The 14,142-nt window shown below is 41.1% G+C and overlaps 1 protein-coding gene across 7 annotated transcripts in view; it reads right to left on the bottom strand.

Moving 5' to 3' along the window:
* Positions 1–6: 6 nt before the first annotated feature.
* The window catches only part of ITPRID2 (ITPR interacting domain containing 2), a 46,276-nt gene continuing 32,140 nt past the window's right edge, over positions 7–14,142 (bottom strand). For 3 of the 7 annotated variants that reach the window (XM_063340862.1, XM_063340860.1, XM_063340863.1), the window contains 6 exons: positions 11,923–12,003; positions 11,416–11,543; positions 10,207–10,357; positions 8,781–8,846; positions 7,712–8,125; positions 7–1,732 (listed from right to left, as the gene is read on the bottom strand). In XM_063340862.1, the coding sequence (XP_063196932.1) occupies positions 1,622–1,732; positions 7,712–8,125; positions 8,781–8,846; positions 10,207–10,357; positions 11,416–11,543; positions 11,923–12,003 (951 nt within the window). In that variant the 3' untranslated portion in view covers positions 7–1,621. The remainder of the gene's footprint in view (positions 1,733–7,711; positions 8,126–8,780; positions 8,847–10,206; positions 10,358–11,415; positions 11,544–11,922; positions 12,004–14,142) is intronic. The other 4 variants (XM_063340865.1, XM_063340866.1, XM_063340864.1 and 1 more) reach the window with 4 other exon arrangements.

Raw genomic sequence — 14,142 nt, 5'->3', positions numbered from 1 at the left:
TACTTTATTGGTTTAATATACACCTTTTTTTTTTTTTTTAAGAAATCAGCCCTTGTGTGTCTTCCTAACACAAATTAAAATCTTATAAACTTTTTTTATATAATATTGCTATATTGGAAACTATTTTTGATTAAAGACCTTGACATAGTGTAAAGAGTTTTAGTAGATGGAAATGGCAAAGGAGTCAAGAGATTCCAAGCACAGCAAAATGGGATATTACATATCCACTAAATGTCTATTTGACCACATAAAACATCCAATGACTTCCAATTTGCTCCATTGGAACAAACGCATGTTCACCAGGCTAACTGAAAATACACTCAAGTGAGGGATGGGGAAGGAAAAGAGATTTTTTCCATTTCCCCATAATACACGCAAGGTCGTTCACCCATTCCAACTTGCACATCCCAATTGCTTTCAAAAAATCAGTACTTTTATTGCATTTTGGTTAATATGAAGCAGAAGAGAACTTCTCTTGGTATGACTGAGAGCAGTCAATACAAAGACAAAAAACACTGCTTAAAATAAGGCACTTTTCTATAGAGGGATGGGCAAACAGTAAGGAAGCAAATAAAATTAGTTAAAAGTTGTCCTCTACACAAAGATAAGGCTTTCAGTGTCAGAACTTTAAGTAGTTTTAAGTAACCTCATGTCATTCTACCACTCTGCTAACAGTAACCACCCCAAGAATTACGAGCAATTTTTACATCAGGATTTTTTCCTTCTTTTGAAGTGGCACTAAGTAACAGCAGTGGAAACCATTATTGGTTGTTTCAAGCTCTTAAAGTGGATCAGTTATTGCACAATAAATACCTCATAGAGGTCAGTGTTTTGGGGGGGTTTTTTGTTGTGTGGTTTTTTTTGTTTTTTTTTTTTTTTTTTTTTAAAAAAGCTAGGCTTAACGCATGTGTGTTATTTATAAATTGGTTATATCTGGAAATCTTCAAGTTTCATGATGCATCATTAAACAAAGAAATTAGCTACATAAAAATTTACAACAGGGACATACAAATAAATACAAAACCTTTCAGAGAGCCACAGTTTTGTTGATGCTTTAAGGAAAGTAATGAAGTAGTTAAAGTGTCTAAGTCTTTATAGACGAACTCAAGGAAAGGAACACATCATAGAACCAAGCGTCAAATACAGTAGCCTATCTCAGCAGCTTTAACATCTCCTGAAGCAAAAATAACTTGACACTTTCGCCAGTGTACGCCGCCCAAAGCAGAATCCCACAGCATTTCGGACTACATCCAACCTTACAGAAAACAAAAAGCAAGATGAATACCTAAATTAGATTTTCAGAAGTCTGCTCGTTACACTTAAACATGTATTTTGGTAATATTCATAACTAAGGCAGGCAAACTACAGAGCACACCAAAACCAAAAATCAAGGACCACTGCATGAAAGCTGGCAACAGAACGGGCCAAACTACAAACCAGGTGATTTTCCAAAGCTATCCAGGACTGTCAGTATCCTCTGTATTCCACTTTGATCACTTAGGTTTCAAGGAGAAAATGCAAACAAAGCAAGGTTTAAGTTAACAATGGTATTTCACATGACAAAAAGAAATAATAAAATCCGGTTGTGGCAGTTTGCCAAAGATTACCTGCAGTACCTGTTTCAGGGCTGTGTATCTTGTTTTGCCGTCGCAGATCTGCTTTGGGGTGATACAGCTGCTAACAATCCACTTACTATTTCTCGTCTTATTTCACCAACAATAGATTCCTTGATCTGAAAGGGATTAGCCAAAGTTTTAAGGTCGGTAAGTTATATAACCAACGGATTAAACTAAATGATATTGCAGATATGTTTGACATTATTGACATATAAAAATGTACAATACCAAAAAAGTCAACTTCCAAAAAATGCAAATGGAAAAATATAAGAGGGTTTCTCTTGGAAAAATAACTGTAAGTAATTTTAAAGTTCTTGCAAATCGTATAAATGCAAACCAAAGTACTTTTATTTTTCCAGATGGCAAATATATCTGTGTTTTACTGTTAGGATTACTGGCTTTATGTTAAGAAAAAATACATTTCAACTATGCTAAAGTTCTGAAAATGGCGTTTCAGAATATACACATCAAAAGCACCCCAAATGCAGCGCCTTTTGACATTAGTCATTATCTCTTGAAAAGGAAGGAGGACTGATCTGCCTCCCAAATGGATTACGCAGTAGGAAAGGTCCAAATCTATGAACACGAGCTGCTGTCTTCATCCAAATCAAAAGGAGACAAATCCTAATTACATCCTTTCAGCAGCAAAGACAGAGAACTTCCAATTGTTGCTCCCATCAGCAGTTGGCCCCTGGGATATGATCTATGCCAGCAATGGCTATTTTTCACAGGATTGTGACAAAGCATTAGGTTTTACATAAACCCAGGAGTTACTACTAGCAGGCACCTGAGTGTGGTTGAGGCTAGAACAAAGAAAGAACAGAGCATTGATGGCTACAGTAAAGGAAAAAGAGAAAAGGAGGCAAACCCCAGTCCTACAACAGCCTATCATGCTGGAAAGGAGCAGGGCATAATCAAGAAAAATAATACAGTCTGCTCGCAAGTCTGAGAAATTTTTGGCACCAACTAATTTTTTGGATGGTCATCACTTGGGGAAGTGCTAACGAGTCTGATGTGGTTCCAAGGACAGGGGAGGATGACGATGGTGAGAGTGCAGGGGAGTAAGAGCCAGAGCCCGGCCGCCCAGGTCACTCACAGAAGCACTCATCAGCCCAGCAATGTGTCTTTTTCTTATGAAAAGGACAAATACTTTCCTGGCACAAATGACTCATCTTAGACTAAAAAAATACTGTTCATAGTGTCGTGTCACTTCAAATTAGTTTTCAAGCACCTGAGTAGTGGTAATGAACGTGAGACTCAATGCCAGAAAAAAAGCCCCAGTTCCTAATCCCAGTTTTACCAGTAACAAATCCCTTCATGTTCTGATGCCCCACCAATACCACGGAATAATATTTACTCAGACCCAGCCTTCCCAACGGCCTTGCTATGTTTGCGTAGCCCTCTCTTCATCTCAGTGATCATCTTGCAATTATTCTTGTAAGTCTCCCTTTTTCCTGGTGCGTCAAAAGGATTAAGCAACAACGTCAGAAGGGTGGCAGCAGCGTTAGCAACAGGTTATTTATCCCTTGTTCTCACTGGCAAGCAATTCAATCCCTGAACTATTAGTGGCAAAGTTCCTTGTTTCACTACTACTTTGCATCAAGCAGAAATTCAGAGACTATAATGTTATTGGGAAACAGGTTTCCAGTTGGGTTGTTTGCTGATTAACTGACAAAAGAAAATCCAGTTTGTAACAGGACCTGGCTTTCTGACGGCCTTAAGTCCTGAGGTTGCCTATGTTGATGCACACACAGACACACAACGCTTTCGGACCGCTGTCAATGCAGTAATGGCTTTGGGATTTAGAAATGCTGGCACAGGGAAACGGCATCCCGGTTGCCCGGCAGGCCACCGTCATAAGAGAGCCCCATGCTGCTCTCTCCACCGTCCTTCCCCAGTATCACGCGGGGTGGGTCTGCAAGTATGCTACAGTCATTCTGTGCCCTTCCCTTGCCAAATAGACAAAAATAAACCTCACTTTCCAAAGAAAACTGATAAAAGCTTCCCAAATTAGCAAGTAAATGGTCTAGCATGACAGCCAGTCTCGTGGCGAGGTGGAGACTGGAAGGGAGGCGGCTCCTGTTCTATTCTCAGCTCTTCCAACAATTTCTGACTTGACCTTGATGGATCACTTGAGCCCTCTGCCTCTCACCTTCCCACCCAGACAACAACAAGGCCACCCTCCGCTGCTTCTCTTCACTGCCACTGTGTCCTCCCTCCTTTCCAGGCTCATCAAGGTCATTCCTGCGTGACGAGCACAGCATCGATTCCTGCGGTGACTCAGTCCCATGTGTGTGTCCTGTCAATTGCTAATGTTTGCCTTTTTCATTACAAATGATTTAGGGCAAGGTGCACCTTCCATTTACTCTGCAGAGGGCACAGCCCACTGCCAAGTCTTCCTCCGTACAAAAGACAGATGCAGTCAATGAATGCTCCACCGGTATTTTTAGCAGCTGAATGAAAAATTGATCATTTGAAAGAGGAGAGAACCCACTCATTTATGGTACATATACTACGTTGATGCAACACTAATATTCAATATTGCATTCGTAACAGTACCACATTTATCGATAGTTTCACTACAGTAAACCAGTGATCGTTCTCCCTATGAAAGAATTACCATTACTGTAATACTGTGTTGCTGCTAAATAATGAACTCTTTGAGAGTGAAATGCGCCACAGTGGCAATTCTGGAGGCGAGTGTTTTTCACCTACTGATGGAAAATAGGCATGAGGCTTTCACAGTTCTCATACTCCTGATCTGAGGTACGTTTTCTATAATTAAAAGAATTATCTTCTACCCTATTTTATTCTTATGCCACTTCTTCATGGCAGCAGCTGGCGAGTTTTTATGCTCAAGATAGTAAGAAGAGGAACCCAATGCCTGCACAAGGGAAGTATGAACAACAGACAGACATTTTTGATCAATGCTGAGATAACATGGATTTGAATGGGAAACAGAGAAGGGAAGATTCCCTTTCCGACCATCTCTCTGTCCCATAAAGATACATTACAGCCTCTTAAAACAGATGTTGACAGGAAAATCATACATTTATTTAAAGTATAACTTCATTTAATGTAATTTACAAAGGAGAACGGTTATCAAAAAACAAAACCTGCGTTACTCTTAAGCAGAACGGTTTTTAAACTATCACATCTTTTAAACTGCAGGAGAGCAGGGTGAGAGGGCCTGGTGGCTCTCCTAGCAACACTGTGACCTACGAGTCAAGCAGTAAGTGCTTCATGTGATACTCCAGTGGAGGTCAGGCTGTATTTTCATCAAAACAAGAGGGCCAGTGTTTGGCGTTTTAACATTTCACATTGTTGAATACTTTTCCGTGGGAGTTAGTCCATTAATGCTAAAAGTTAACACCATGGGTTTTTTTAATGCCAGCAAATAGTTGCAGGTCAAAGCTCACATGCATTACAACCCACCCAGGCATATTCGGAAACAGTGCCTGACTTTTCTTTCCCAACACGAGGTCATGCAGAGAATGGGAGGAATAAGCGAGGGTTTAACATTTGTGAGTGCAGACATCAAGAATGCATCCTTCCAGATTTATCTCTTTTGACAACGAAACCAGAATTCCTTTGCTAACGACAGGGGTACTTAAGAGAGACAAATTTCAATTTATACTCTGTTTTAGCTCTTATGAAATACAAAAGGTATTCCCGACCAGTACTTAATAGCATATTCTGGCTCTGCAAAAACTACCAGGTGCTTCATGCCAATGCATCTTCATTCTGATCTGAAAAACTTCTCCTGCTGAGACTGAGCCGATTTGAAACAGGCTGCCAACAAAGTTAAACTGACGGACAATCTCTCTGTGTGCTCAAACATTTACAAAGTGAGTCAAGCTCAGTTATTTGCTGACTACTCATCTTTGAATAGTAGCCTCTCAGTTCAGTGCGGATTCTTTCAGCATGACAGTGTTCTCAGTGCCACACAACCCAAAGAACAATCTCTGTGCAAAAAGCACGCATCTTTATTTGCTACCAATTAATGAACTTAAAAAGGAACTTTCACACAGGCTAACCTCAGAGAAAACACTGACTGAAATAACTCTGACTTCAGCTCCCTTTATTGTCTCTGCTATTTTTACAGTACATTTGATTACAGCTGTCTCCTTCCTCTCTCCATTTCTCCTTCAGCAACCCCCCACCACGACACCACTCCTCTGACACGCAGCTTTTTATGGAAGGGCTAGATACAAATGCAATACCCTGGCTTCACTTCAGAATCGTCAGCAAAGTGCAGGGCATGATAAATACCTCATGTGCACTTCTCTGAGTATTAGGCAAGGAACCCCTTTCAAAAGGCATGAAAGGAAAAAAATGGACCAGAAGGACAGAGAATTTTGGATGTCTGGGACTATTTTATTACATCTCCAAAACAAGGCCTTTCCCAAGACTCCTTCCGACTTTACTCTAGCTACTTTAGAGAAGATGGCAGCAGGAGGCTGGCGGGGGTGGAAAGACATGCAAAAATTGAATGCTCACACCCCTCCCTCATTCATTCCTATGCTTTCAAAGTAGAGGAGTAAAGCTGTAGCATCGCAAGCTTGACTGTAAAGATCAGTGATGGCCTGAAGCTGTTCAGCTCCTAATCACAAGCACAGTAACGATGAGGTCGTCGGCCTGGTGGTATCTCACCACAAGCTGACTGCGGTTCCCTTCCTTCCACGGGATAATGCCACTTCCCGTAACTCATCTTGCTGACTCTAACAGGGCTGTTGATGGGGCGAAGCACTACTCAGCATGGTGAGGCTGAAAGCTGGTCTCCATTTCACATCACTCCCAAACTTCACCCTCTTTTAACACCAGCAGTTCACTGATGGTTAATGCTTGTGGCTATGCATTATTCTTTGCACTCTCAGCTCTGGTTATTTATGGAGTTACCCAAAGCTAAACAAAGTAAATATCTTCACATGCTTCCAGCCACCACCTTCTACAAGAACACTCCTTAGTAATGCTCTACTGCTTCACAAATCTCACCGTGCAAGTGCAAATTGCCTATGTGTAGCAAAGCCCACAGTGACTCAGCCAAGAAAACATCTCCACTTTGCAGAGACAGACACAGCAGAGTCTTGTGGTCAGACGATGAGTAAGAGGATACCTTAGAGGATAGTCCACTAGACTCTGCCTCCTTCTGCACCGAGAGCAGAGAGGTGAAGGTGTGGCTAACGATTCCTCTGGGATCCCAGCTCCTGCTTTACCATGAGATGAGCGGCCCGCCTCTCATCTGTTTTAAAGACGAGCTAGAGGCTAAGGGTCCAATGACCCTCAGGTAAAGGCCAAGTGGGCCCCCCCCCCGAGGAAGAGGGAACAAAATCCACAAGTTCTCAATCCCCACTTCTGTATTCACAGCAGAGAGTGCTCTGCTTTCTCACAGGCACTGCTTTTCAGAACAAGAACTTTCTTTTGCTTCCTTTTCCCATTTATACTACTTGCCGTATGGCTTTCTGTCATGCCACTGACAAACAAAACATGCAGTTTTAGTCCTGTTTTTTAACCTGGCCCACAGGAAAAATAACTCTGCTTTCATTGACTGCCAATAAAACTAATCCAACAGCATTGGTCCGACATCAGTCTTGAAGTCTGAAATAACTTCTCATCTGACTTCAGCTTGCTTCACTTACACTCCTACAGTCCTTAGTGGTATGAGGTAGAGGGACTGGGAAAGTATTTTTAACATTTACTACGGCGTTGTTCCAGAAACAGTATTTCATCAATCACATTAGCTCCAACCTGGCATTTTAGGAAGCAAACATGACAGAGAAATTTTCACTTGGGAATCTGAAATACTGCTGCTTAAGTAGTAGAGTAGTAGAGATGGTAAATTCTTTCTGACCCAGACGTACAGTAGCTACCAGCTATTAATTTACGTGCTAATCAGTATCACTGAAAAAACTTCTACTGCTTTGCACAAGAATACAACTGTGGCTTGAACATCTAGTGACAAGCTCTGCGCCTTCAGAAATAGTACAGAAGAGAGGGAAGAGAAAATCCCAGTGGCCAAGAGTTACAGATAGCCTGTGTTTAAGATACAGTAAACACTGTTCAAACATCCTAGATCTCAGCCCCTCCCTCCTCACCTCCCGTATGACTTGCTGCAGCTCCTCCTGCTCCACGCTTTTGTGGATTTCATCAACCGAAGGCACAAGAGGGACTTTTTCAAGTTTGTGTTCCACCTCTGGCTTGGAGTCTGCAAGCTCCTCGGAGCTTCCCACCTGCTGTCCAGTGCCTGCTCTCACTGGGGGTGTTGGTGTTAAGGCAACAGAGGCTCGGTATAACTTCTTGCTTTGACTCTTAGACTTCCCTGTTAGTTCAGAGGATCCAACACCAGCTTTTCTACCTGCGTGACCGGAGCACACTGAAGAGGAATCAGAGTTTCCATGGGAGAATACGGACTCTGTACCCTCTGCTGGGAGAGTTTCCAGTCCAAGATCTCCCACTCCTAAACCGAGTTCAGACTTCAGAAATGACTGCTCACGAATAAGTTCAGAGACCTAAGGAATCAGAAAAGAAACAGTCCTGAAAAAGCGTATAAAATAGTCACATACAGACACAACTATGCTTTCTTGTTATTTATTCAATCACTTACTCATTCCCTCCATGTAACAAATACAGCTATAAAATAAATATATGCTTTGCCTTTATGACTGCAACAAAGAGGATCATAAAAAGGAATGGGCTTTTTTGAAAGCCAACATAAATACGAATTGTGGCAGTTCCCCAAGCCACTGGCTTTTGCAATAAGGATGTATCCTGCCAGAGCCATTGACAGAGACACACGTAAAGGCTTGATTTTGTTTTTCTTTGCTAAAAGAATTCAAGTTTGTTCTTTCCTTTCTGCAGTCTTTGAACTACTTGTTTTCAGTAGCACAAAATGCACAGAAAAATAAGAAATAATTTTCCCTAGAAAACTCACTATGTAGTCACTGTATCAACTAAACACAAACAATATCTCACTTCTACGCATTTCTCTGAAAAACACAGCTTCTTCACAGCTGCTTAGACCTATGGTTCACTTGGCTTAAGGGAAAATGCAGCTGTTCCCAACAGAACTACTCAAGTGAGTAAAGTATTTCCAAGATTACGCATAAAGTGAATCTCCTGTAACCTTTTTAAAGAAATTCCTTCCTGCACACAACAGGTACTTACTGGTTCAATAACATTCAACGGAGAAGGGCATGACAGGTTATCAGCACTTCTGCTTCCATACATACCCTGAAAAAGTAAGTCAAGTTAATGCACTGAGTATTTTTTTTAGAGCTGTCAGAAGCTAATGCATAAACACGCTGTGTCTCAGACAACTTTCTGTAAAAGCAGAAACTTGGAAACAGGAAGCAAAGCTGGTTGGAGAAAGTTTATTTCAGTCATTTTTAAAGTCGGCCCTCTTCTATAAAAGGATTTACAAATAAAAAGATATTTATATGGTTCAAAGAACGCAAGTTTGGCTTGGGATCACAGTAATACCATATTTTCCTGTTCTTGGGTTTCAGTTTTTTTCCCATGACAAAACTCTGAAGAGGAAGATGTGGCCTGTGCCTGTGCTGCTTCTACAGCAGAGGATTGGCTAAGAAAGAGGAATGGAACCCAGGAAGGACATATGATACTTTTCGTCTGTGCTTCTTTTGTTTGGCTGATGACAGAATTGCAGCAGAAAAAAAGAGGAACAGCCTTCCGCTGAGTGAAAAAGAAGAGAAAGTATATTGCCATGCCACCAATAAACATATGCGAGTGTCTTTTTTATCCCCCATCTCGTGCTTCTGGGGAGTGCCTGTGGGAGCAGAGCTTCTCCCACTGTTTGGCAGGGAACCACACAGTTCATCTGAAGCAGATACAAAAGGCAACGAAGGAAAAAACTGAAGAAGACAGCTGAAGAAGCCCAAGAAGACAGATTTTCCTGTTTTTTTGTTCCATGGATTGGCACAGCTACAGGGGGAGCACACGCCATTTCTTGGGGGAGAAACACTGTGGATTTCTCATATGTCTCCCCTCATTATACAAGAAAATCAGTGTAGGGAAAGTCCAGAAAGACCACCACCATCACCCAAGGATTTTAGACATAAGCACTACCTACCAAAACCGTGAGAATTCAAGGTGCTGACAAGGAAAAAGAAGAAAGCACTGACAGAAGAGGTCTGAGATCTCAGACCTAAAACCCCAGAAGATATGTATTGATATGTATTAACACCAAGAAAGTCCCTCTATTCACACACTTTTTTCCCCCAAGATGAAACACTGACTGAAAATAATAAAATATTACCCCCAATAATCATAGAATGGTTTGAGTTGGTAGGGACCTTAAAGATCATCTAGTTCCAGCCCCCCTGCCCTGGGCAGGGACACCTCCCACTAGACCAGGTTGCTCAAAGTCCCATCCGACCTGGCCTTGAACACCTCCAGGGATGGGGCTTCCACAACTTCTCTGGGCAACCTGTTCCAGTGTCACACCACCCCCAAATAATACACACGGCATCATTAGATTCCCCAGACATCATCCCACTGTAAAAGTTTTAACAGTTATGAATTATTAACATTACACTGAGAAAACATGTAATGATGTTCCAAAAGTGATACCTACTATGTGTGTCTGAGGTCTGTAAGGTGAAGACATGTGCAGACTTCTCAGCTGGTCTTCCAAAGCAAGTAGCCGTTCTTCTAACTGCATCTCTAACTCCTGTAGCTCCATGCGGACAGACTTTCTCAAGCTCTGTAGCTGATCGGCTTCATATCTATACCAAGTCAATCACAAAAAGAACAAGGGCATTCACTGCACTCAGCTGCACACCACAAAGGGGGAACTGAGCAGGACAATCCCATAAGTAAAGGCCTTTATACAAGGGAATTCAAAATGGAACACAGAAAATTCCTCTTTCATGGAAAAATTAGCTGAATGCCTAGATGGAGCAAAAGTCTTTCTCCATTTATAGAAGAATATATATCACTTAATGGAGAAAAATAAACAACACAGTGTTTCACAGAACATTCCCCCAAAAATTTAGCTTTAAATGCTTAAATATATGCAAGCAGAAGAAATCAGCATTTATACATATATCTAATAAAATCCAATTTAAAACCAGTAACCACAAAAATCACAGTGCAATGCAGTAATCGCGTATTATTTCTCCGGTGTGGTTCTAGATTCCCAAACAGTCCAAGCTACATTTTGGCCAGGACGCCATTGTCTAAGAAGACCAAATGATTTCAAACATGTTTACTTTTGAAGTGATTAGTCAAGAGCTGATTCAACTAAAGTAAATATATAAGCCATTTCAAAAATTGTTCCAGATCAGCTGCTGCTGGAACTCATGGTGAGCACAAACATGCAGAGCCAGAATACGAATGCCATCTGTAGCTCGCCGAGAGGCCACTATCAGTTGGGAAAGTACCTGAATGCTATAGTGTTCATTCTTTATTTACATCTACAAAGATAGGGGTGGGGGGAGGAATCTAAGCTGAAAATGTTTAAGGCTTTTTCCCCCCCAGTATCCAAAGTTCAAGCATCCTATGATTAAAGTCCTTAAAATCCACAGTTGTAAAATCACTTTGGAGAAAGGATGAAGAAAAAAATCATCAATTAATGAGAAACAGGGATTGGAAGAAACAAAGAGGAAAAAACTCTAGAATGAAGAAGTGTAAAGAAGAGAGTAAACAAGTTCTTGGCAAAAAAATCAGCTCAAACCCTCTTCAAATTGAAACTAATAGATTTTTTGCTCTGATTTCAGGGACAGCGAAACATTTCCTGAAATGCCAGAGTATTTTCTCTTGTTTGTAAAAAAGATCATTTTACCTTTCCTCTTCTGTCATGTGCTGATAAACTGTTGTCTGTTGACGTAACATAGTCAATTCCAAATCCATCATTTGCGTTCTGAATAAGTTTAGATTTCGCCTTACCACTTGTAGCTCCTGGAAAGTATTCTGGAGGGAAAAAAAAAAAAATAGTGTGTTATATGGAAAAAATTACTTAAAGTAAGTCTGGATCCTACAATCACATTTGCCCAGATGTGCCCTTTGAGTCAAGCAGAACCTCAGCAACTTCAGTATACTAGAGAGGCTGCATGATATGAACTCAGAATAATTCAAGAAAACAACATTTTTATATATATCATACAAGCAAACACATGGAAGGATTTCTATGTATTTAGATTAAATCCATTCTAACATTATTAGCAGGATGGAGTCATCTGTTATCTCTTGAGAGCAAAGATAGGGAACTGCCCAAAGTTAGCACAATCTGTGGCACATTTAGGCTGTTTCTTTGTCTTTCATTTTGACAAAGTACCACCGTGTCACTTACTTCATAGAGAGGTAGAATGGATGATCTCTGAGTAGTGTAACTGGTGGCCGCTGAAAGATCCTGACCCCTCATCACCGGGTACTGGGGAAAAAAGAAGCAATTTGAAATGGGAATGTCAGCAATCCCCTTCAGGAACTCCTCTTCCCCAACGCGCAGATACTCCAACAGCAGCCGCTGTTAAAACACAACCTTGCTGGCGTTGCCATTTCTGCTATCTATGTAACTATTGTACGAGGAAAGGGAAACCTTAAAAAGCGGCAGTGCCAGGTCTTAACTGAAATATGTGCACCAAAGCCCTGTAATGCAAATGTGCTGCAGGTGAAAAAAAACATTAATCCTGTCTGACACAGTCAGTAGGAATAAAAGCTAAGTTTTTCTGCAGCGAGCACGCTATGACTGAAAACTCAGTAGTCTCAATTGTCTTAGCTAATGATAAGAACAACAACTCGGAAAAGAGAACCAAGCAAATTAAAGCGTGCCATTTTCAAAATGTGATTACAGTCACATTTGTTGCGCAGTTTTAGTTCTTAGTTTTGTTTTTTTTATTCATTTTGTTTTTTAATCTCACTACGTCCAAAGACCCCCATGTGCTAATGACCTCTCATGAAAACAAAAGTGCTAAAGAATTTCTATTTGCATGTTGCATCAACACACGGCGCAACCAGATAAAATTCAGGGGCTGTTACATGTAGAGACATGGCACAACAAAGAACAATAGAAAAAACAAAAACATTCACCTCTTCAAACATGAAAAAACAGCTTGTCCAATATACTTTTGAAAGAATTCAAAGGACTACTGACAAGCCATGGAAAATCTGAAGCATGTCCATTCATCTAGAGTTTTGCTCAACCATGATCACATCGAGGGGATATTTTCTTTCCTCTCCCAGTTTTCTCTGTTCCCTGTTCTACCACGAATTTATCTACTCTTCATTCATCTCAACTTTTTCGTTAGCAGCTGAGTATGCTGCACGCCCAACTTGATCTTGGCTGTAGGAAAAAGCAGCACCAGGGAACTGTGTATTGTAAGCAAGACAATTTCATACAAACCTCTGTAATGAGAAGGAGCACGCCCCCAAAATGGAACTACTCTAGACTAATTACACTGGAAGCAGAACAAGTGGACTAGGAGATATTATTATCCCCTCCATTACTAATTTTGTTTATTTAACTGAACCAGCTTAAGCATGAGTTCTGGACGTAATACAGAGGCTTCTTCAGCAGGTTTAGTTAGCACGGTGAAAGTGATTGAAGTGCTGTAAGCGCACTGTATCCTTACCCGTATCAAGGCTGCAATTCGCTCCCAAGAGGAAATTTTACAAAGCAGGTTAAATTCTGCCAATGCTTACTCCCAGGCACACCATCCACTACCTTGAGCAATGGCTGACTTAAAACAGTTAATCTCAGCTTTCCACTGCAGAGCTGTCAAGGCCAGCTGATGTAAGCCCGGATGGACTAGCTTTTAACTTTTGACAAAGGACAAAATAAAACAAAACAACAGGGGTGTAAAAAAACCCACTACAGCCTACCAACTGCAATAAGGTGCAGGCAGGGGCACGTTCGTTTGTTCTTGGGTGAAACTCACAGAAATTGTTGAAGCTCTACAACTGAATAGTGTTCATGTATTCGTATATAAACGAGCAGAGTCTGCTCTGCCCACATAGGCTCCTGCAGCAGCTTGCAGGCTCCTAAACTGGATCACCACCTAAGAGAACAGGAGCATGGAAGGGGAGGGACAGCTGGCAATCAGGAGGGAAAGAGCAGAAGGCATGGCACAAACTGGTAAAAAAAGTGCGCTTGCATTTTAAAGCATTTCTTCTCTGAGTGATGAGGTGGACAAAATTTCACACGCTGCGACAAAACTGGTTCTTAATAAAAGACGGATGGACTTCAGGATCATGCTGACTAGCTCCAGAGCCGAAGATGCAAAAGGCTGGCATGAAAGAGCACAGGAATGTACACGGAACAGACACCACTGACACCATTAGTGAAGCCATAGGACTTGCAATGAAAAAAATAAATTTCTATCAGTTGGATGGGAAGTATGTCACAGACAAGAGAGAGGTTAAAGGACTGCCAATATTTATTTTCCAATCTAACTCTATCACCTTAAAATAATAGCTGACAAAATACACTGTTCGTCCCACACAAGAACATCCATAAAAGTAAAAAAAAAAAATAATTAAAAAGAATATCAATCTGGGTCAACTACAAAAAGAA

The sequence above is a fragment of the Chroicocephalus ridibundus genome, chromosome 7, assembly GCF_963924245.1.
Source record: "Chroicocephalus ridibundus chromosome 7, bChrRid1.1, whole genome shotgun sequence".
NCBI classification, from domain to species: domain Eukaryota; kingdom Metazoa; phylum Chordata; class Aves; order Charadriiformes; family Laridae; genus Chroicocephalus; species Chroicocephalus ridibundus.
The sequence above is the reverse complement of the archived record's forward strand: the minus strand, read 5'-3'. Positions and strand labels throughout refer to the sequence as shown.